Source organism: Erinaceus europaeus, chromosome 18, assembly GCF_950295315.1.
Source record: "Erinaceus europaeus chromosome 18, mEriEur2.1, whole genome shotgun sequence".
NCBI lineage: Eukaryota > Metazoa > Chordata > Mammalia > Eulipotyphla > Erinaceidae > Erinaceus > Erinaceus europaeus.
This window is the reverse complement of record NC_080179.1, coordinates 38,521,753-38,545,338: the sequence shown is the minus strand read 5'-3', so window position 1 is coordinate 38,545,338 and position 23,586 is coordinate 38,521,753. Positions and strand designations below refer to the sequence as shown.

At 53.6% G+C, this 23,586-nt stretch overlaps 1 protein-coding gene across 23 annotated transcripts in view; it reads right to left on the bottom strand.

Moving 5' to 3' along the window:
• Positions 1-1,110: 1,110 nt before the first annotated feature.
• Positions 1,111-23,586, bottom strand: part of BIN1 (bridging integrator 1) — a 79,027-nt gene continuing 56,551 nt past the window's right edge. For 2 of the 23 annotated variants that reach the window (XM_060177943.1, XM_060177945.1), the window contains 11 exons: positions 19,887-19,969; positions 18,358-18,411; positions 13,727-13,862; positions 10,447-10,575; positions 7,744-7,851; positions 7,350-7,373; positions 6,209-6,316; positions 4,966-5,055; positions 4,633-4,743; positions 4,413-4,514; positions 1,111-1,771 (listed from right to left, as the gene is read on the bottom strand). In XM_060177943.1, coding sequence (XP_060033926.1) covers positions 1,664-1,771; positions 4,413-4,514; positions 4,633-4,743; positions 4,966-5,055; positions 6,209-6,316; positions 7,350-7,373; positions 7,744-7,851; positions 10,447-10,575; positions 13,727-13,862; positions 18,358-18,411; positions 19,887-19,969 — 1,053 coding nt within the window. In that variant the 3' untranslated portion in view covers positions 1,111-1,663. The remainder of the gene's footprint in view (positions 1,772-4,412; positions 4,515-4,632; positions 4,744-4,965; positions 5,056-6,208; positions 6,317-7,349; positions 7,374-7,743; positions 7,852-10,446; positions 10,576-13,726; positions 13,863-18,357; positions 18,412-19,886; positions 19,970-23,586) is intronic. The other 21 variants (XM_060177944.1, XM_060177946.1, XM_007534715.3 and 18 more) reach the window with 16 other exon arrangements.

Sequence of the window (23,586 nt, the reverse complement as noted above, 5' to 3'; positions counted from 1 at the left end):
ATGACTCTGAGATCAGGAAACTGTGAAACTGCATCCCGCAGACCTAGCACAATAGGTCTGGGGGATTGTACTGTACCTCTAGAGAGCCGTTGTCTCGGTCTTGGTTGCCTGGCCCATAGCTGATGCATCATCTCCTTGGGGAAGAGTCGGGTCTCCTTTCTGGTGGCAGTTCTCAGGGAGGGTCCTTGTGTGTAGGGGGGACTGGGATGAACATGTAGTTGAGCAGTCGGGGGACAAGACCTCTGTGCACATTGGGATTAAAAGGCCTTTCTTTGGAGCACTGCTGAGCTCTGGCTTTTGATGGTACCAGGGATTGAACCTGAGACTTTGGAACTTCAGGCATGACAAAGCCTTTTCTTTCATCCAGGGTTATAGTTTAGCCTTGGCTGTCCAGGAAGGGAAATGTCTTCTTTCCCCTCCCCTCCACCAGCAGTAACCCTGGCCCATCAAGCAGAAAGCCTCCTTGCTTGCTGCTAATTACCCTTTTTAATTAATTGAGAGGCCCCATCCCTCAGTGATCTCTTCTGCAAAGCCTGTCTGTGCTCCCCAGCACCCCACAGGGGCCTCCCCCAGCAGACCCCAAGGCAAGCAGGGGAAGGCCACTGATGTCTTTCCTTTCTCTCTGACCTCTCAAACCACCCCCAGTTTCTGAAGGAGAAAGGTCTTCTCATAGCAGTGTCTCACAGCTCCTCAGCATGGCAAGCCCTTGTCCTCTCTGCAACCTCCCTGCTCACCTTTGTAAATGTCTTTGTCTATTTTTATAAGAGAGAGCAGAACACTACCCAGTTCTGACCTATAGTGGTACTCAGGGACTGAACCTGGGGCCTGGGAGGACTCAAGCCTTCAGGTTCTCACAGACTGAACTGTCCACACAGTCCCTCCCTTCCCTTGGACCAAGCAGCTTCAGGAACACTGGCGATTCCACTGCACCTGCCAGGGCCCAGGTTCACTCAAAGGGAAGCAGTCAATGAGTCAGTGGCTGGCAGGGCTGGGCTGGGCAGGGCAGGGCAGAGCGGGGGGAGGGGGGAGCCATGCAGGCTCCTGCCTTTGCAGACTAAAGGGGAGGGGGTGCTGGGAGGGAGAGAATAAGCAGACACATATTCTTCTGAGTGTTTTTGTCAATTCTTGTTGGTTTCATTTTGTTCAGAACACTAAGATTTATTTTCAAACAGCACACAGATGGTCTGCGGGGCAGGGCCAGGCCAGGCTGGTGTGAGGGTCCTGAGGTCTCTGAGGAGACCAGACCCCACCCACAGCAGTTGCCACAAAGAGAGCCTTCGCCTGGAGGATGTGGCCGAAGCTTCAGGCAAGTGCAGCCCCGGGACCCGCCCTGTGGCCGGCACACATGTGGCGGGCCCTGGTGGGCACCTGTTGGGCACGGGCAGGGCAGGGCAGCCAGGAACTCAACTAAGGGACACAGCAGCTTCAGGAACTCTGGCGACTGGATTCCACCACTCCTGCCAGAACCAGGCTCTTTAAAAAAAAAAAAAATCACCTAATCTTCTGAGAGAACACCTCAGAGCTGTTAGATCTCTCCTCTCAACTTCACTTGCTTCTCAAAAGTTTCAAAACAACAAAACAGAGAGAAAGAACAAAAAAAGGGGGGAAAGAAACACACATTTTTCAGGACAAGGCATTCTTCAATGTGTTGGGAGGGTTGCCCTCACTGAACCCGCTCCGTGAAGTTCTCAGGGAAGACGCCCCGGCACTTCTCCAGCTCCATGTGCTGGTTCCAGTCACTCTCCTTCACACCCATGAGCCAGCCTTCATCCTGAGGAGAGGGAGGGGAATGCCAAGTCACACCAGAAATTGGGGAGGAGAGAAGACTCCTCGGGCAGGCTGTATGTACACCCTGGAAGGCAAAAGCCAGGACCTGAGAGCCACCCCACTAAGAGCTCTGTCCAGGGTTGAAAAATACCATGACACCAACCTGCCTTCCCTGGGCAGACAACTTCACCAATATGTCCTGGAAGCTCACCTCCCTAGAGCCCTGCCCCACTAGGGAAAAATAGAAACAGGCTGGGGGTGTGGATCCACCTGCCAACACCCATGTCCAGAGGAGAAGCAATTACAGAAGCCAGACCTTCCACCTTCTGATCCCTACAAAGATCTTTGGCCTATACTCCCACAGGGATAAAGAACAGGGAAACTTCCAGTGGAGGGGATGAGAATTTTGGTGGTAGGAACTGTATGAATTGTACCCCTCTTACTCCACAATCTTATTGACCATTATAAATCACTAACAATAGTAAAAAAAATTAAGTTGAAAAATAAGAAAACATGAAGCAGAACTTGGACTGGGTTCGGTGTATTGCACTGAAGTAAAAGACTCTGGGGTGGGGGTAGGGAGGGTTCAGGTCCTGGAACACGATGGCAGAGGACGTGGGGGGGGGGGGGTTAGAGCGTTACATGTAAAACTGAAAAATGTCTCACATGGACCAGCTACTGCATTCTACTGTTGACTATAAGCCATTAATCCCCTCAATAAAGAAAATTAAAATTAAAAAAAACTGTCCACTGACAGCTGAGTCTCCCTCACTCTGGAGAGGCTGCCTCTGTTGCACTGGGCCAACCCCGTCTAGTAACCATCCTCTCTCCTGGGCCAGGCAGCAGAGGATCTGTGACTGTGACTGAGGAGGGCGGCAGCAATCCCTCCAGACACCACAAACACCCACTAAGCTTCAGGAGCGCCTGAGGCTGTACTATCTATCTCTCCCTCACATGCCCTGGCTCTTTCACCCCCTCCCAGAGGTCATAGCTCCCTCCCTCCTTCTCTCTCTTTTTCTCAGCCCCACCAGTGTCCATGACCCCAGGCCATGGGAGACATACTCCCATAGTGGTCACCATTCCCTTGACACTGAACTATGCCCGGGACCCAGCTGCGGCTTTGCAATTTCATTCCGTGCTGTGGGGGAGGGGGGAGGCAGCACTGTCTCAGTCCCTGTTGCCTCCTCAGATGACTTCCATCATGGGGTTCTGGGACTCTCTCCAGCCTTGGGCCAGCCCACTGGGCAGTGAGCAGAGCCCTGCATATAGGGCAAGTGTCATCAGCACCAGCCTGTGAAAGCCTTAGTGCTGGTGGTTTCTGATTGTTTTGTTTAATATATATATATATTTCTCCAACACTCATGTCACCTAAGGTTGTGTTCTCATCCCACCCCATAGATAACCACTAGAACTCTCCCACAGTCTTGAAAATAAGGCGACATTTTTTTTTCACATTTGTAAACTCAATTCTCTATATTCCGCATGTGAGCGAAACCAGCCTGGAGCTGTCCTTCACCTCCTGACTGGCTTCAATGAGCATCATCTGCTCCAGTTCCATCCACTTTATCCCAAAGGATGCAATGTCATCCCTTGTTATGGCTGCATAATACTCTGTGGAGTACATGTCCCAAGACTTTTTTATCTAGTTGTCTATTGAGGGGCATTTTGACTTCCAGGTTTTTGCTATTGTGAATATAACCATTCTGAACATGGTGTGGGTGCATAGATCCCTTCAAATTAGTGTTACCATACCTTTGGGGTAAATGCCCAGCAGTGAGATTTCTGGGTCAGAAGGTTTTACTTTCCTGTGTGTTTATCTGAGGATTCTCCATGCTGTTCTCCACAGAGCGGCTGCACCAGTTTGCACTCCCACCAGCAGTGTGGGCCTGAGACATCCCTGTCACTCAAGCTCTAGCCTCACTAGGGGCCGAGGACCTGCAAGGCCCAGCCCTATCCAACCAGACTGCCCCCACCCTGACACTATGCCATACTGACAGTGGCTCCGTGGACTCTCTGAAAGCAGTAAGAGGCCTGCCGTGGCCTCTGTAAACTGTGATGTCAGCTCGGTGCCAGCAATGGGCACCCTCAACCCACCACCAACACCCAAACACAAAGACTCCTACTGAGAGGCTGGCTGGGGTTCAGAAACAGGGTGTCTGTTGAAACCCAGATGGGCATTCTGCCCTGCTCTGTGCCAGCCAGAGCTCGGGGAGCCAATGGTGAGGTGATCAACTAGCACTAAAAAAAAAAAAGTAGACAGTCATGGGAGGCAAAAGACAGCCAAAGACACAGCCGGAGCACTCACTGTCCCTAAAGACAGGGCAGCTTGGATGTGAGCAGGGGCAGGGGTGTGAGCAGGGGCAGAGCTGCGGCTGGGGTCCATCCTGGATGCAGGAGGCCTTGGGCAGGGACAGGAAAGGGAGAAAGAAGCTCCCATACAGAAAGCTGAGAGAAAAAGGAAAGCAGAGGGAAAGAAGCAGAGCTCCAGGAAGAGAGGAAAGAGAGAGCTGAGGCAGAGGTGGTAAAAAAAAAGTCACAATGGAAGATCCTGGAGGGCTGGAGATAGGGCCAGGTCTGCCACGGGCTCCTGCTGTCCCCTGCTGGCCAATTCCGGAACTGCAAGCACACCTGGAGCTGGGACTCACCTGCTCTTCTGGGTTCTGGAAGGGGATCACCAGCACCACATCCCCAGCCTTGAGCTGCAGCTCATCTGTATCTGTTGCTGTATAGTCATGCTGGGCCTGCACCTGCAGAGGTGGGAGGAGAGTCTGAGACCCTTCCCCTTGGGGGCCTGTGGTCCCACCTGCACAGAGCACTGTTGGGCAGGAGCCATCAGAGATCAGAGTCAGCCAGCCATGGACTCACCTTAAACATGAACCCTGGGGGCAGGTCCAAGCGCCCAGCCCTGCCACTGGCCTCCACGGTGCCATTCACAGTCGCAGAGAATGTCTCCACCACCACCGCAGGAAGAGAGCTCTGGGGGGCGGGGGCATAGGTCAGGGGGGTCCCAGAGGGCAGGGGCCAAGGCAGGGCACAGGGGATCTGCCTGAGGCCAAGCCAGTCTGCCACCAGCTTCTCAGACATGAGCCATGAGCTGGACCCCGTGGACACAGGCAACACGCTGCGGGGGGGGGGGGGAATCTGCAGTGGACAGACAGCAGGGAGGAGAGACAGGGGCCTGAGGTCTCACAAGCTTACAGAGGCGGCTTCGCCGGCAGCTGTCTCCACGGGCTCCTGGGCTCCAGCCGCAGGTTGGGTCCCACCAGCCGCCTCCGAGGCCTCTGTGGGCTGCAACGTAAATGCCCGCAGGGGGTCAGACATAGGACGGACAGCTTGGCCAGGTCTAGGAGACAGGCCTTGGGTGGTGGGGTAGGGGGCACCCTGAAAGACGTCTAGCACTGCCAAGTGACCCCTCACAGAACAAGGTGCCATCTTGACACAGCAGAGAGAGGAAAGACTGGCACCTAGGCACAGAAGGCAGCCAGAAAGGGTGGTGACCATTGCAAAGCTAAGCTGGCGCTGCTGAGAAGCCCAGCACAGGTCCTCGGGGGCCTGAGCCTCCCACAGGTTCTGCCCTCTAAGCCCTTGTAAGAGCTGGAGGTGCCTCAGCTCTCTCCCCTGCTGGACCTGGCCAGCACCCATATGTCTGTCCCAGATCAAATGCAACTCAACCCTTGCCCAGGCCCGACACCTGCTCTCTCCTACAAGGGGACATTACAGCACCGGCAGCAAGGTGGGAGGTGGGTCGGGCCAAGGGGCACTGTCCGGCCACAGCCGGGTAGGCCTGGTTGGCCTGAGATTCTGAGAGCTCTTGGGAACAATGACTCAAACATCCTAGTCTCCATATCCTCCGCTGTCAAATGAAAAAATGTTCAGCTTGGGGTGAAGAGAAAATGAGGACTTGCGGGGCCGGGTGGTAGTGCACCTGCTTGAGCACACATGATACAAAGCACAAGGACCCGGGTTCAAGCCCCTGGCCCCCACCTGCAGGGGAAAAGCTTTGCAAGTGATGAAGCAGGGCTGCAGGTGTCTCTACCTTTCTACCTCCCACATCCCTCTCAATTTCCAACTGTCTCTATCCAGTAAAGATAATAATAAATTTTTAAAGAGTTTGTATTACAATAAGAACTTTCTGGAAAGTGCTTCCTATGAACCAGCAAGTACAATGGATACTCAGGGTTCCCCCTCCCAGTATGGGAGCTTGGGGGAGACTGTTACAGCCTCGGTGATGGTGAGATGGGGTTAGTCTGCCCTCAGTCCACCCCTGTGCGCTCTACCCTCCAACCCCTGGTAGGAGTGACAAGCACCAGCCTGGAGCCTCCTGGCTCAGGCCTACAGAGGCCTTGTCTGTCTGTCCATCCTGCTCTCCTTCCTCTGAACCCTTCATGCTGCACCCCCAGAGATGGAGGGCAGATGAGGGGGCTGGCAGGCAGGCACTTACTTGGGCAGGACCCAGCTCGGCCATCTGGTTGGGCCAGGCCACAGCAAAGGTACCCTCGGCAGCACTGGGCTCCCCGGATGGCAGACTGCCAGCTGGACTCTCTGTGGACTAGTGGCCACCACCAGGCAGGAGGACAGGAAGGAGGGGGACAAGGCATGGGACCAGGGAGTGGAGCAGGAAGGTGTCAGGCGGGGGCACAGACAAGAAAAGATAGTCATGAGGGGCCCAGTGTCACAGAGAGAGTGGCATGCCTGCAGGCAGCCTGGCCAAACCACAGGCTGGGGTGTAAGGTGGAGACTCCTGGAAGGGTTGTCCACTTCCACCTCCTGGCTTCCACCACTGCCACACGAAGTTCAGCTTTAAGAGAAACCCACTTTCAGGGGCCAGGTGATGGAGCACCTGGTTAAGTGTATGCACTACAGTGTGCAAGGATCCGGGTTCAAGCCCCTGGTCCCCACTTGCAGGGGGGAAGCTTCACGAGTGGTGAAGCAGGTCTGCAGGTGTCTCTCTGTCTCTCTCCCTCTCTATCTCCCCTTCCCTCTCAATTTCTCTCTGTATCCAATAATGAATAATTCTTTTTTTAAAAAAAATCCACTTTCAAAAGGCCCTACAAGCCCTGCCTGGGCTTTCTGTGACACTTCCATATCCAGGCCCCCAGGCCACAATGACACGTGTCACAAAAGGTCACCAGGCTTTCCCCCTGCCTTTCCTGCCTCTCGAATCACCTCTGATGCTGAAGCTTTGTGGCTCTCCCAGTTCCCAGGGCCAAGCAGCACCTCCATGACCAGAGAGCCCTCCACTCCTGCCCCAAGGGACCTCCTGCCTCAGAGATCTCAGCCTCATAAGAAGACACCATGTGGCCAGTCAGACACTCCCAGGCTTTGGCAATTGGACTGAACCATGGCAGATGCTCTTCTGCAGGTAAGAGGCTGAGTTTCTGTCCCCGAACCTGGCTGAAGAACATGGTGTTTCCAGCACGGACAGAGGGGCCACACAGCTTAACCTGAGGCAGCCTCGGGGTGTGTGTGTGTGTACTATGACCAGACTGTGTGGGAAGGCAGGTGTGTGTAAGGGGTGTACATCCTCAAGAGTGACACCCCCCCCCCCGAGAGGGGTGGGGTAGATAGCAAACACAGCTTACCTCCCAGAGATCCCATGGGATTGACTGCGCGCAGCAAGGGGGGAGAAGGTCAGAGTTAGCACAAAGGTCAGAGCAGGCAGGCAAGCAATTTCCAAGGACCCTCACCCCAGACCAGCCCCAGGGCCCATTAACCCAGAAGACAGAGCAGCACAGACAGCTCTCAGGGAGGCTGGCCACAGGCCAGGAGTGCCCACACATGGCTTTGCTGGCAGGAACTGCCAGGTGAGAGTTCTGTAGAGGTGAAGGTCCTCTTGCCGGCTCGAGTCAGCACCAGAGTGAGAGCCGGGGTCATAGCAAGTGGCAAAGGGTCATGAGTGCCTCAAGACCTGGGTGGGCCCATAAGGCCGGTGGGCAGACAGGAGCTTGCAGGCGGCGGCAATGGGCTACGACCAACCTGACCAGAGGGTGTGGGCACCTTCACGGGGCTGGCCACAGGTGGGAGGGGGTCAAAGTCCAGGTCCAGCAGGCTGGCCTGCTCCGAGAATGGCCCTGGAGCCTCAAACTTGGCAGCAGCAGCAGAGGAGGAAGGCAGTTAGTGACAAGACAGAAACAATCAACACAGGCGCTCAAATGGGTGATGTCACATGTGTATGGGCACAAGCATGAGCCCCCCACAACACCTCATGCCCCTCAGACATCGCCGGTGGGCTCCCTCATGCTAGTATCACCCACACCAGATTCAAGCCCCTGTTCTGCAGTCCATCTCTGTCCTCCAGGCTGGTGGAGGTCTACCTGGCCTCTCTTCCTGCCCCCTGTGCCCAACGGCTCCCTAGGCCTTGCCCCTTCCACCAGAAGCAGTGCAGTCTCACTCTCCCCAGTAGGACGATGGCCCACCATTCTGTGGTGACACACACTCCAGGCAGCTCCAGGGTCTGAGGACAAGGCTAACCTAGTGCACACTGCCTTGGACCCAGTCTTTCATGCTGGGGTCCCCCAACACCTGTGATATCTGTATTCACATAACAGATCCCCTCAAGCTACCCCTACAGAGTGCCAGGCCCTGGGTCTGAGCACAGCCTGGGAAGGTGTAGGCAACATCATGACGCTAGAAGAAAGCGCCTTGAGGGCCTCCAGCCCTGTTGGCAGATGGATTGTGGGGGACAAGGTCTTTTCTCAGAGTCACCTGTGAGGAGACCAGGCCGTCGCAGCCCCAGCACCCAGAGCACACACTGCTAGCGGCACACCCTGTGGGGTCATAAGGGGTTTCTTCCTTGAGAATCAGTGGCGAGACTCAGCTCAGGTCTGAGAGAAGAGGGGTTCAGCTAGGCCCTGGGGTGCCGCTCTACTAGGAATGTAGGCAAGGACGACTCACAGAGACCTCCACAGCTGAGCTGTCACGCCAGGCCCCTCACTCCTGAGAACACTTGACGCCAGCTACCCCGTAGCTCAGGGGACAAGGTCTAGAGCTCGATGCCCTTTCTGGAATAGGGGTCCCCCAATCTCTAAGCACCTACCTGAGACTAAGCTTCCTACAGATCATCTTCTACCTGGCAAGCCTGGGAGAAGGCTCTGTCCCCACAGTCCTGCCATTTCTAAGGACACAGTGGCTGCAGGGACTCTGGGGGCCACCCACCAGCCGGAGGACAGAGTCCCTTTCCCCAAAGTAATCCCACCACCACCACCCATCTCAGAAGTCAGCCTGGATGGCCACTCCCCCTGCTTAAAGGGGGAACAGGGCCACCTGAGCAAATAGCAAACAGGTCACCCCTGCCCCATGTCCCAGCAGGTCAACCTGCCCTCCACCCTCCTCCTGAGGTGCCAGGTAGTCCCTCCATGCAGAGGGCCATTCACCATGGCCTGGCATCATCTGGTGCCCACCTAACCTCGGGCACAGCACCCCATGTGTGGCTCTGCACTGGGCTGGGCCCCATTCCCTAGAGTGGCAGAGGGGATGGCGGGGAGGCATGCAGTGAGGACAGGGGACATGCTCATGCAGGCGGGCAGGTGGGCAGGTGGCAGGTCAAGCCCGCAGGATCCTTGGCTATGTGGATGAAGACCAGACTCCTCAGAGGGCGTGAAAGCTGTCAGGAGCGTGGAGGTGAGCATCCCCTATGCTGTGTCAGCTACCAGTGTCACCTGTCACCCGCAGGTAGAGGGAGGTCAGCTCGAGTCAGAGAGCTACTCGATGCCTGACCCTACTGGTCTGGTCTACTACAAGCCCCTCCTCCTAACCATCCCCACCCCTGGGGTTTGGAGTCTGCTTAGAAACACCCCCCACCCCCACCACACCCTACCCCCTGCTCTCAGCTGCCTCTCACTCACACCATATCCTCCAGTCCTGCCTCCCCCAGGCCTCTGAGCTGCACTGTGACTGGAGCCTGCAGATGATGCCACCCAGGGACCCTGCAGGCAGCCCGGGCCTGGGCTTAGCAGCATGTGCTGTGCCCCACGTCATGCCTGAGAGCTCTTCTAGACCAGGCTTAGAACCGGAGACTCATCTCATGTCCCGTGGCCTCTGTTGCTGGCTCCTGGACCCCCACTCTGCGACTGTCTCCTTCCCCCTGGCCCACCTGTGAATGGGCAGCTTGAACCCTGTGCCTCAAGCTACAGCACTGCCCTGTGGCCCAGACTCTGTCCACTCTCACGTGGTTCTTGGCAGCCCCGAGAGCTAAAGTTGAGATGTCTTGGCCAGACACCCCCAAGCATCCCCAAACCCGGTCCTGCTGCCCAATCTCACCACCTCTCACAAAAACGATCTCCCAATGTTCTGAGTCTATCTCTCACCCCTCATGGCCTATGCACAGCTGCTGCTTCCGGTTGGTGCTATACATCTGCTTGGAGACACCTGGTAGATATCACCTCCTCCAGGAAGTCTGCCCTGACTGGCACAAGTCCTAGGTACTCCCCACCCCATTAGGCCACAGCACAGATGGAACCTCAAGCATGCCTGTGTCAGCTCATGGGACGTGCTGAGAGAGAGATGACAAATGACGGATGGAAGTATGGAAGGATGGCAAGAGGGAGACTCAGGGCCAATTTTTCTGGCCAGATTACTGCTGCTTGAGGCAAGGCACAGGGTGTGGGATGAAGGTGGAGAGGCCATGCACGGCCGAGAATGAGGGGGGCAAAGAGCTGGGCCGTGGAGGCTGCAGCTGACCTGGGAAGGGGTGGTCACGCTGATCTCGGGGACAAACGTGTCATCAAACAGGCTGAGGATCTGCTCTTGCTTGATCTCCTTGGACGGGGTGTGTTTGGGAGGCGGAGGGACTGGTGGGCCTTTCCGAAGCTGTGGGGGGGGGGTCACATGGGGTGGCGCCACAGGAGCATGAAGGTGGGAGAGACAGACAGACAGACAGACAGAGACAAAGCCACAGTTAGTCACAGCAGGCAACTAAGGAGGAAGAAGCCACGAAAGTCACCGCTACCCACGACACGGACACCAGGACCGCATGGCCACCCAGAGATACAGAGAGAGGAGGCAGGAGGGTAGGGGTGTGAAAGAAGAGGGGCTGGACAGACGCACACGCTACCACACTCAGGGACCGGGGTTCAAGCCCCAGACCCCCACTTCAGGGGGAAGTATCACACACAATGGAACAGTGCTACAGGTGTCTCTCTTTTTCTCTGTAGGTCTCTCACTCTATCTCTCTGTCTCTCACCCTTGATCAAGAAGAAAGAAAAGGGGGAAAAGCAGTAGTTGGGAACAGTGAAGTCATGCAGGCATAGAATCTCAGTGATAACCCTAGTGGCAAGAAAAAAGGAGATGGAGAGGAGAAAGAGAAGGAGGAGAGGGAGAAGGAAAAGGAGAAACAGAGGAGAGAGAAAGAAAAAGAAGAGAGAGAAGGAAAAGGAAAAGGAGAAAGAGGAGAAGAAACAGAAGAAAAAGGAAGAGAAGAAGGAAAAGGATGAGGAAGAGGAGGAGGAGAAGGTGGTAGTGGAGGAGGAGGAGAGCAAAAGAAGACAGAAGGAGGGAATAGGGAGGGAAAGCCCTGCTCAGGGTGCTCAGCCTGCCTGCCTTGAGGGCATAATAGTTGGGGAAATGGCTAAGAAGAGGGGCAGAGAAGCAGCCCGGCCCCTCCCCATCCACCATCCAGGAGGCCTAGGGTTGTTCACTCAGCACCTTCTGAGGGTGCTGGGACCCTGCAGCCCAGAGCCTGGCATCCCCCTGGCTGAGGCAGGGCAGTGAAAGCCTGTTGCTGGGGTGCTGGCAGGACTCAGGAAAGCACTCGCAGCCCCCACCCCCCACCCAGAGCACACGTGGCCCATGTGTGGACTGCCATACTCATCTCACCACAGCAACCACCGTGAGGACACAAAGCTGGAAGCCGAGGTCAGCTCAGGCCATGTCCCCTCCCTCCCCAGGTAGCCTAGCACCCAGCTCCAGGCTGCACCCCAGAACCTCGAGGAGGCTGAGGGGCACAGGCCAGGCTCTTCCAGCTCTTACTGCCCTCAACTCATGCTGCCCTCACCGAGAGAGACTCTCTCTCTCTCTCTCTCTCTCTCTCTCCCTCTCGTTCTAGGTCAGAGTGTCTATAAATGCCAGCACTGGTTTTTTAACTTTATTTTATTAAATAGAGACAGACAGAAATTAAGAGGGGAGGGGAAACAGAGAGGAAGAGCAACAGAGAGACACCTGCAGCCCTGCTTCACCACTCGCAAAGCTTTCCCCCTGCAGGTGGAGAACGGGGGTTTGAACCTGGTGTGCCACCACCGAGGCCCCTCTGTCCAGTGTTGTCATAAGGTAGGAGCAGTCATGGTGGTAGTATTAGTCTCAATAATACTATTATCAATAGTACTATTGCTGCAGTGCCAAGGCATGAACCCAGGATCTCGGATGTGTGCGATGTTACAGAGTTCAGTTTTTATTTCAGACTTTATTATATTCATCATCACCTGGGCCTCACTATTCCTGGCTGCCTTTTTCAGATACAGAGAGACAGGGAAAGACACCACAGCACTAACCCCACCCCACTGCTGTAATACTTCCATGTGGTATGTCCAGGGCTCGAACCCTAGTCATTCACATGCAAAGAAAGTACTTTCCCAGGTAAGCTATCCTGTCTGTTGTCTACTCTGTTGGGATGAGAAAGGTGCAAGGGGAAACACCAGCAGCTCTCTATGGAGTTCCCTGGGTGCTCCCGTCAGGTGACAGGGATCTAACCCGGAATAGGGTGTGTGCTCTACCCACTGAGACACCTCTCAGGCCCTTGCTTAGTTAACTGTTCTATGATATACGGGGGTAGGAGGAGGAAGAGAGGGGGCAGAGAAAGGGACAGAGGGAAAGAGAGAGGGGGAGAGGGAGAGAGGAAGAGATTGGAAAAGGGAGAGAGGGAGTCGGGTGGTAGCGCAGCGGGTTAAGTGCAGGTGGCGCAAAGCGCAAGGACTGGAATAAGGAAAGGAAGAAGAGGAGAGGGCATAAGGGGATGGGAGGTGAGGAAAGAGGGGAGGAGAAGGAAGGGGAAGGGAAGGAGAGGGGAAGAGAGGAGAGGAGAGGGGAGGGAAGGGGAGGGGAGGGGAGGGGAGGAGAGGAGAAGGGAGGGGAGGGGAGGGAAGAGGAGGAGAGGGGAGAGGAGAGCGGAGGGGAGGGGGAGGGGAGGGGAGAGGAGAGGAGAGGGGAGGGGAAGGGGAGGGGAAGGGGAGTGGAGGGGGAGGGAGGGGGAGGGGAAGGGGAGGGGAAAGGAGAGGGGGAGGGGAGAGGGGAGGAAGAAGGGGAGGGGAGGGGGAAGGGGAGAGGGGAGAGGGGAGGGGAGGGGGAAGGGGAGAGGGGAGAGGGGAGGGGAGGAGGAAGGGGAGAGGGGAGGGGGAGAAGGGAGGGGGAAGGGGAGAAGGGAGGAGAGGAGAGGAGAGGAGGGGAGGGGAGGGGAGGGGAGGGGAGGGGAGGGGAGGAGACCAAAGCACCCTCAGTCATATTCAGTGCCTGGGAACAAACCCAGGGCCTCATCCATGCAGCTCCTGCACTCTGCCACTGAGCCACCTCTCAGCCATGCCTGGAGTGACTCTGTCCTTTTTAAAGGTTCCACACAGCCTCATGCAGGAGGTGGGGGTGGCCCCGCAGACAAGGGGCTCTGAGGACACGCTCACAACCTACATCTGGAAAGGAAGGAAGACGGAGGAAGTCAAGCAGCTGAGAGGCCAGAGAAGAGAGAGGAGGACACTTCACAGAGGAGGAGGAAGGGGAGGAAGGGGAGGAAGGGGAGGAGGGGGAGGAGGGGGAGGAAGGGGAGGGGGGGGGGAGGAGGAGGAGAAGGAGAATCACAGGGGCTACTGAGCACAGGGCCCAGGCCGTGGAGCCCTGGGGCAGGCAGGGCAAGAGAGGCCTCATCCAACTGCAGCAGCTTCCAGAGCTGCCCAGGCTCTGGCAGGGGCAGGACAGGGCAGGGCAGCCAAATCGAAGCCAGAGGACAGGGGCAGGGAACAGCTCACCACGATGGGCCTACCTGAGACGGGGACTTGGGGAGGGCGGCCCCGGCGGCAGGTGGCTCGGGCTCGTGGTTGACTCTGATCTCTGGGGTGGCGGCAGGGGAGCCATGGGGCGGAGGTGAGGGGCTATTCCCTTTTGCAGGAGCGTTGTCGCTGTGGAGGCAAGACAGGTGTCCACGGAGAGAAGGTGTTGGTGGGTGAGTGAATGTGCCAGGGGTTCTGCACGCAGACACCCCTGTGGGGGCTCAGTGGGCCAGCACGTGTGTCCATGCAGAGTGGCCTGCACCCACAAAACGGGAACTGACAAGTGCTGGCAAAGAACAGGAGGTGGGGGAGAACAGGGACTCTGCACCGCTACTGGTGGGAATGCAGACTGGGGCAGCCCCTTTGGAGACTGTATGGACAGTCCAACTTTAAACAAATAAAAAATGGAAGTACCTTACAGTCCAGCAATGCCATTCTTGGGCATGTATCCAAAGGACTTGCGAACACTAATTCAAAGGGACACATGCAGCCCTGTGTTCACAGCTGCGTATTCACAACAGCCAAAGTGGAAGCAGCCTAAATGCCCATCATCAGATGACTAAATAAACTATGGGATACAGACTCCATGAAATACTACTCTGCAATCCAAAAAGATAGCATTGTGTTTTTTCAGACAAAATGGGTAGAACTGAAGGTGATTGTGCTTAGCAAAATAAGAAGTGAAAGACAAAAAAAGGGGGTGGGGGTAAGTAGCCTATTGATGATGCAGAGACTCTCAGGCCTGAAGCTCCAAAGTCCCAGGTTTAATTCCCAGCACCATCATAAGCCAGAGCTTTTCTTTAAAAAAAAGTGAAAGACAACTACCGGACAGTTTCACTCATACATGTTATGTAACGAATTAAAGCATATAAACTTGCACAAAATAAACAAACAAACAAATAACAGAACTGGTTGGTCTGTCCTTCAGACTTTGTGAGGGTGTGGGACACAGAGCTTTGAGGGTAGGTGTGGTGTGCGACTACACCCCTGTAGTGCTTGCTATTTAATTACTAATAAAAAACAATCTGAAAAAAGAAAAAGAAAAGCAACAAAAAAGATTCACTGTGATGATGTGATGTTCTGTAGGTATGAGAGAGAGAGTGTTTGTGTGTGTGAGTTTGAGCATGTCAGTGCCTGTATGTGTGTCTATATGTGAGCCTGTGTGCATGTGAGCCTTTGTGTGTCCATGTGTGAGCCTGTGTGTGTGTGTATGTGAGCCTGAGTGTGTGTCCATGTGTGAGCCTCTGTGTGTGTGTGCATGAGGATGGCTAGGAAAGGAGAGATGTGGCATGAGGTTGTTCCAGACAGTGGTGACTCAAGGTAGCATCCAACCCAAGCAGTGCAGCTCACAGAGAGTAGGGTGTGTCCCCAGGCACCGCCCGGGGGGCAGAGAGCTGCAGCCTCTGGGGCCCCCATCACACACGAGCCCCATGCTGAGGAGCTGAGCACACAGTATCAAGCCAGACATCCTAGAGGCTCGGTGAGTCAGCCACGTCACACAGTCCCTGGGCTCAGATGGGTGTGCTCCTCCACAGGCCTGCCTGCCTGTTGTCTGATCACTCACAGCTCTGCACCCACAGCTTGTGCACAGGCTTCCATGGCCCCTCAGGGAAAAGCACAGTGCCCAGCCTGAGGTTCCAAGGTCCCAGGTTCAGTACCTAGGACCAGGCTCCAAGGTCCCAGGTTCATTCCAGATGACTTCCAAGACTGGTAGATTCACCATGCAGGCACCAAGTCCCAGCATACATACAACAAGAGATACACATGAATCACACACACACACACACACACACACACACACACAATCTTAAAGCACCAGCAGTGCTGCAGCAGCCCTGCCCAGGCCTTCCCAGCTCCTGTCTGGCTCTTGACTCCACAGGCTAACATGCATGCACAGAGACTGTGTCCGCCTGAGCCCTGACTGCCCGCCACCCAACTGCCGCCCAGCAGTCCCTCCACCCTCCACCAACTCCCCCCACACCAGCATAAGCCGGAGCCTGAGCAGGACTCTGGTAAAAAAAAAAGACAAACTCTAGGCCAGTACTGGCCAAGGCCAGCCAGCAGCCAGAGAGTGCTGCTTAAATGTCACTTTATTCTTGCTGCTGGGGATTCGACACTATGGGCTGAGATTTTCCAGACAGAAAGCAAGAAACAGAGATGAAAAGAGAGGATACCACAGCACCAGAACTCCTCCAATTCAGTGGGGACCAAACTCAAGCCTGGGCTATCTGTAGATGAGCTATCTTGCTGGTCATGAATTTAGATTCGAATTAAAAGAATTTTAGGGAGGCTGGCAGTGGTGAACCTAGTTGAGCACACACATGACAGTGTATAAGGCCCCGGGTTTGAGTCACTGGTCCCCACCTGCAGGGGGAAAGCTTCACGAGTGGTGAAGCAGGGCTGCACCACTCTGTCTCTGTCTCTCTCCCTCTCTATCTCCCCCATCCCTCTCGATTTCTGGCTGTCTCTATCCAATAAATAAAGATAATAAAAAATTATAAAAAAAAAAAAAGAAGAGGAAGGAGGAGGAGAAGAAGGAGGAGGAGGAGAAGGAGAAGGAGAAGAAGGAGAAGGAGAAGGAGAAGGAGAAGGAGAAGGAGAAGGAGAAGAAGAAGAAGAAGAAGGAGAAGTTTAGAATTCAGCTTCACAAGGGAAGTGTCTGATCTGCTGGACTGAGTGGGAGCTAGGAGCCAAGTCCCCTGGGGAGGATCTAGATGATGAGAGTCCAGCTTTTACCTCCTTATTTTTATTGGATCAGTGTCTCATGGGAATGCTTGTCTCCTTAAATAGTATACATAAAAATATACATGGAGGGGCTGGGTGGTGGTACAGCTGGTTGAGCTCACAAACTACAATGTACAAGGGCCTGGGTTCAAGCCCCTGGTCCCCACCTGCAGGGGGAAGCTTTGTGAGTGGTGAAGCAGGGTTTCAGGTGTCTCTCCTCTCTATCTCCCCCCACCCTCTCAATTTGACAGTCTTTATCCAACATATAAAGGTAATAATAATAGGTAAATAAATAAAGCATACACGGGGACCTGAGATAGCTCATCTGGTAAAGAACAATATATTTTTTTTTTTAAAGAACACATTTTACCATGGGTGAGAACCTGGGTACCAGCCCCAGCTATACACTCAGATCCTACCTCCCTTTCTCTCCCCCACCCCATCTAGAAAAAAGCAAACAGTCCACCAGCTGCTGTGGAATCATGCAGGTGTGAAGCCTCAGCAAAACCCTGAGCACAAAAACAAGAGAGAAGAGAAAGGGATAAGAAGGAAGGGGGGGGGGGAGCTGGACAGTGACACGAGCAGTTGAGCCACATGTCAACACACAGAAGAACCCCACTCAAGCCCCCAGTCCCTACCTACAGGGGAAAGATTCATAAGCACAGAAAAGTATCATAAGGCTTGCTCTATCTACCTATCTATCTATCTATCTATCTATCTATCTCCCTATCTAGCCCTCTGTTCTTAATTTCTTGCAGGAGAGGGTGAGGGTGAGGGTGAGGGTGAAGGCCAGCCAGACGGCGGTGCACCTGGTTAAGTGCTCACATCCCAGTACACAAGGACCCAGGTTCAAACCTCTCATCCCCACCGGCAGGGAGAAAGCTTCAAAGCTTCATGAGTGGTGAAAGAGGGCTGCAGGTGTCTTTCTGACTCTCTCCCTCTACCTCCCCCTCCCCTCTAAATTTCTGTCTCTATCCAATTAAAAGTAAACAAAATTTTTTTTTAATTTTAAGATGAGAAGAGGAGAGCAAATAGTGGATGGGGAGGGGATGGGAAGGGGAAGGGGAGGGGAGAAAGAAGGGAGGGGAGAGGGAGTCGGGCGGTAGCACAGTGGGTTAAGCGCAGGTGGCGCAAAGCACAAGGACCAACATAAGGATCCCGGTTCGAGCCCCTGGCTCCCCACCTGCAGGGGAGTCACTTCACAAGCGGTGAAGCAGGTCTGCAGGTGTCTTTCTCTCTCCCTCTGTCTTCCTCTCCTCTCTCCATTTCTCTCTGTACTATCCAACAACGACAACAACAATAACTACAACAATAAAGAAAACAACAAAGGCAACAAAAGGGAATAAATATTTTTAAAAGTTTTAAAAAAAAAGAAGGGAGGGGAGAAAGAATAGAAAGGAAGAGGAAGGGGAAGAGATGACTTTCCAGGAGTGGTAGATTCGCCATTCAGGCACCAAGTCCCAGCATACATACAGCAAGAGATACATATGAATCACACACACACACACACACACACACACACACACACACACACACACACACACACACAATCTTAAAGCACCAGCAGTGCTGCAGCAGCCCTACCCAGGCCTTCCCAGCTCCTGTCTGGTTCCTGTCTCCACAGGCTAACAGTACCATTCCTGCACTGCCCAGAACACGCGTGCACAGAGACTGTGTCCGCCTGAGCCCTGACTGCCCACCACCCAACTCCTGCCCAGCAGTCTCTCCACCCTCTGTCCCCGAGTCACGAGTCACACACAAACACAGTGCAACCCGGCCTCCCTCGGGCCCACATACACAGAACGCCGGTTAGGAGTTAGTGGCACCCTGACACAGGGTGCTGGGCGCATGCAAGGGCAGTCGGGTCAGGTGCCCCGACGGCCCACAACGCAGCACTCACTACTGGTACCTGTTCTTCTTTCTGCGCAGTCGGGAGAACAGTTTAGTTTTCTTTCTGTGGGCATGTACAGGGTGTGGCCTATTCCCTCCCTGCTTCCACAAAGGGGCAGGGCCTCCCTGGCTACCCAGAGGCCCTTGGCTGCCCCCTGGGCAAGTAACAAAAGTAACAGGAGGTGGACTGCCCCCAGAGGAAGGCCAGAAGCCACAGGAAATGTGAACTAAAAGTTCACTGGTCAACATGGGCTGTGGCGCAGCCCACTGGGGCTCCCAGCTGCAGGTGCCAGGAAGGTATTGGCAGCTGCCAGACTCTGCAGGCCCCCTAGAAGAGGGACCAGCAGGCCACAGAATACACACTGTGGTATGAGGGGATGTGGATAGCCTCTACTTTCATGCTGTCCACAACACCCTCACCACCTCCCTCCTGCCCAGCCCAGTGGCCTCCAGCTCCCTCCCCCAGCAAGTGGGATACAGAGGCTGCTCCTCCCAGCAGGGAACTCTTCCCCCTCAGGAGCACCCTTGGATGCCCTCTCCCACACACTGGATTTTCAGGAGGAGAGAAGGTCTCTCACTGCATTACCATCTGAGCCAGTACCCCCAAGAGCACCAAGAAGCAGATACCTTAGAGGCCAGGAAAGAAGGGCTCAGAGTGCCCCCACCTAGTACTGCAAGGCAGAGAGCAGGAAGCCAGGGAGACCCCAGATTGGCTACTGGTCTGCGTGTGTCTCGGCCAGAGGAGCAGGGCTTCCCAAGGCTGCCTCTTGAGCTCCTCTGTGCCCTCAGGAAGTGAGGCTGAGGGGTCAGGGTGGGAGAAAGGGTGCCTCTCTGGGGTGTGCAGAAATCCACCCTTGAGGCTCTCAGCCTTCCCCAAGAGTGGGAGGGGAGGGGAGAGGAGCACTAACCCCTGCTCTAAGAGAACAGCTCTTTTTTTGTTGTTGTTTTTCATTTTTACCTTCAGGGTTGTCACTGGGGCTCAGTGCCAGCACTATGAATCCACTGTTCCTAGTGGTCTTTTTTTTATTATTATTGGGTAGGCCAGAGAGAAATTGTGACAGGAGAGGAGATAGAGAGGAAGAGAGACACCTGCTGACCTGCCTTACCACTTGTGAAGCATCCCCACTAAAGGTAGGAAGTGGGGGATTAAACCCAGATCTGTGTGTGGGTCCTTGTACTTAATACTATGTGCACTTAACCGGGTGCACCCGAGCCTGGCCCCAAGAACAGCTCATTTTCCTGAAGGTTCCATACCCAGCCCTCGTCAGAGCTAGACAGGTGCTGTCCAGCTCTTTCTGTCCAGATGCAGAAGCCAGTCCCCATTCAGGTGACTGACAGACTTCCAGGAAGTGCCCCTGCCCTGAGAGAAGCCACTGAAGCAGCAGGGATGTCCTTCCTCGCTCCCCTGAACTCAGGGAGGGCAAACCAGGAAGGTCAGATTCCCAGGTACCCACATCCCAGGCCCTGCCTGAGCTGGCAGCACCAACAGCCAGCCCCAGGCCACACTTCCCAGCTGCCATAGGGTCAGGCATCACTCACCTGGGCTGGGCCTTAACAGTGAAGGTGTTGCTGCCATGCTGCTTCTCCAGACTGACCAGTACATCGTTCAGGTTCTGGTTGAGCTTCAGGAAGAACATCGAGTAAGTGGAAGCCCCTGAGGCCAAGCTGCCCCTCTCTGCTCCCCACCCACACAGCCCCGGGGCCCCACCTCTCCCTCCCCAGAACAGGCCTTGCTCTCCCCAGCACACCAGACCCAGAACATAAATGAAGAAATAAAGAAGGTGGTTTGCTCTGCTGACAGCTGTATGTATACCTTTCAAATTTTTTTCAGATCACTTTTGCAAACTGACTATTGATCCTGATGGTTAATGTAATTGTGACAAATTGCTTCCAGGCCATCCCTTTGGATAGCACAAAAACACAGGCAAAGCAGACGTGTACCCCACACACTTGGTGACTCTAATGGGAATATCCCCCCTTGGCTTTGCCCACTAGGAAGCTCAGAGAGGAAGTCACACAAATGTTTCCTTCCTGAAAATGCCTGCCTTTTTTCTGTTTTTCATATATATATATATTGCCTCCAGGGTTATTGCTGGAGCTCAGTGCCTGCACTAGAATCCACTTTCCTGGAGGTCATTTTTCCCCCAGTTTTGTTGCCCTTATTGTTCTTATTGTTATTATTGTTACTGATATCATTGTGGTTGAATAGGACAGAGAGAAATAGAGGAGGGGGAAGATGGAGAGGGGGAGAAAAAAATAGACACCTGTAGACCTGCTTCACCACTTGTGAAGCAACCCCCCTGCAGGTGGGGAGCAAGGGCTCGAACCGGGATCCTTATGCCAGTCTTTGTGCTTCACAGCATATGCACTTAACCCTTTATTTATTTGTTTATTTATTTATTTATTTATTGGATAAAGGCAGAGAAGAATTGAGTCATGGCTTTTCCAACAACCCAATAGTGATACTGGAGATGAAACCAAGGGGAAAAAAAAAAAGCAAAACAAAACAAAACATGAGCTCTGTAACTGAATTCCTCCCTGGATTCTCTCTGCATTTGTGTTAAGATAGATAGATAGATAGATAGACAGACAGACAGACAGACAGACAGACAGACAGACATAGATATCAATTGTCTCCATCATTCAAAAGCAAGATGGAAAAGTAGGAAGAAAAGAGGAGGGGCATCAAGAGGTAGCGCACCTGGCTAAGCACACACATTACAGTGTGCAAGGACCCAGGTTCAAGCCTCCATTCCCCACCTACAGGGGGAAAGTTTCACAAGTGGTGAAGCAGGGCTGCAGGTATCTCTCTGTCTCTCTATTTCCCTCTTCTCTCTCAATTTCTTTCTGTCCCTACCCAATAAATAAATAAAAATTTAAAGAAAGAAAAAAAAGAAAAGAAAAGAAAAGAAAAGAAAAGAAAAGAAAAGAAAAGAAAAGAAAAGAAAAGAAAAGGGGAAGGGGTGTCTTAAAATGCAGGGACCACAGTCCGGACAGTGACTCCAGAGAGCTGTTTCCCCTGCTGCCCGGGGCCAGAGTCTGTCACCATCACTGCAGGCCTCCTGGCCTGGAAGCAGAGGCAGGCAGACTAGCCCAGCGTCAGTCACCATCCCTGCACTCCTCAAGGCCCTTGGCAGGGGTGCAGAGGCAGACAGACTAGTCCATCCACAGCACAGAGGACAGAGGCTGGAAACAATGGTTTCTCTCCAGCCCTCTTTACAGCCTAACTGTCCATTCAAGTCCAGTGAAAAAAAACAGGGTGTGAGAGTTCAGGGAGCTGGGAGCTAGGAGACAGCTCCCCTGGTAAAGCACACATTTGCAGGATGGGCCCAGGTTCAAGCCCTGGGCCAATACATGGGAGCACCTGCACAGAGGAGCTTCATCAACAGTGAAGCGCTGTGGTTCTCTCCTCTATCTCTCTACCTCTGCCTGGGGGTGGGGGTGGGGAAAAGTCCACCAGGATTAAAGCAAGTGTGCTGGCATGGTGCTGATGCAGTATAACCTTGACAGCCGAAATAAGAAAGAAATCAAGAGCCGGAGACATAAGCAGCACGGTTCCGCAAATGACTCTCCTGCCACAGCTCCCAAGCACCAGCTTCTGTCCTCAGCATCACCATAAGCCAGAGGTGAGCAGGGCTCCAGTAAAAATTAATTAACTACTTAATTTTTAAAATACCTTAGACCCTTTCTCACACCAAATCCTGGCAGATAATGCAGTCTTGCCATAAGTCTTAAAAAACATGACAGATGGGAGTTTGGATCCACCTGCCAACACCCACTTCCAGCGGAGAAGCAATTACAGAAGCCAGAACTCCCACCTTCTGCACCCTTTGGTCCACACTCCCAGAGGGATAAAGAGTAGGGAAACTTCCAGTGGAGGGGATAGGACACAGAACTCTGGTGGTGGGGATCATATGGAATCATACCCCTGTGATCTGAAATCTTGTTAGTAATTATTAAATCCCTAATAAAAAAATTAAAAACAAAAAAGAGAAAAATTGAGAACATTCTAGTCATTCACTTATTATTTGCATAAAAACCAGGAAATTGCCTTCATTCTCTGACCCTGAGCTACCTGGACTAATGTTGCCAAGAAAGTATTTCCAGTTTAAGGAGAGTTCTCTGTGCTCAGGCCAAGAAAGCAGGGCTGGAATGGGGGGCTGTGCTGGACCTCTGGTCTGGCTCACAGCATCCAGGAACCTAGCAGCTTCCATAGGTCCAGACACACCAGAGGGGATACTCCTTAGAAACAGGCTCTGTGACAGTGCACCTGGTTGAGAGCACATATTACAGTGCACAAGGACCTGGGTTCAAGGCCCCTGTCTCCATCTGCAGAGGGAAAGCTTTGAGAGTGGTGAAGCAAGGCTGCAGGTGTTTCTCTGTCTCTCACTCTCTCTTTATCTCCCCCTTCTCTCTTGATTTCTGGCTGTCTCTAGCCAATAAATAAATAAATGTAATTAAAAATAAAATAAGGGGAGTCAGGCGGTAGCACAGCAGGTTAAGCATACGTGGTGTGAAGCACAAGGACCAGTGTGAGGAAGCACAAGGACCAGCGTGAGGATGCCGGTTCGAGCCCCTGGCTCCCCACCTGCAGGGGAGTCACTTCACAGGCGGTGAAGCAGGGCTGCAGGTGTCTGTCTTTCTCTCCCCCTCTCTGTCTTCCCCTCCTCTCTCCATTTCTCTCTGTCCTATCTAACAACAACATCAGTAACAATAATAATAACTACAACAACTATGAAAAACAAGGGCAACAAAAGGGAAAATAAATATTTAAAATTAATTAATTAATTAAAATTAAAAATAAAATAAGGAGGCCAGGCAGTGGCACACCCATTTAAACACACATAGGATAAAACACAAGGACCAAAGCCAGGATCCAGGTTTGAGTCCCTGGTTCCCCACCTGTAGGGGGTATGCTTCACAAGCGGTGAAGCAGCTCTGCAACTGGCTGTCTTTCTCCCTCTCTATCTCCCCCTTCTCTGTCAATTTCTCTCTGTCCTATCCAATAAAATGGGAAAAATGGCCTCCAAGGAGCAGTAGATTTGTAGTGCTGGCACCAAGCCCCAGCAATAGCCCTGGAGGTGGGGGGTAGGGGGAAGTAAAATACAATAAAATAAAACAGGCTCCTCCCCAAGGCACTGAAAAGGTGCTATGTCTCCATGTGTGTTGGACCCCAAAGGGTTAAGGAGACCCCTTCCAGGACCCAACTCGTCCATACCGTTGGCAGAGGCCTGAGGCC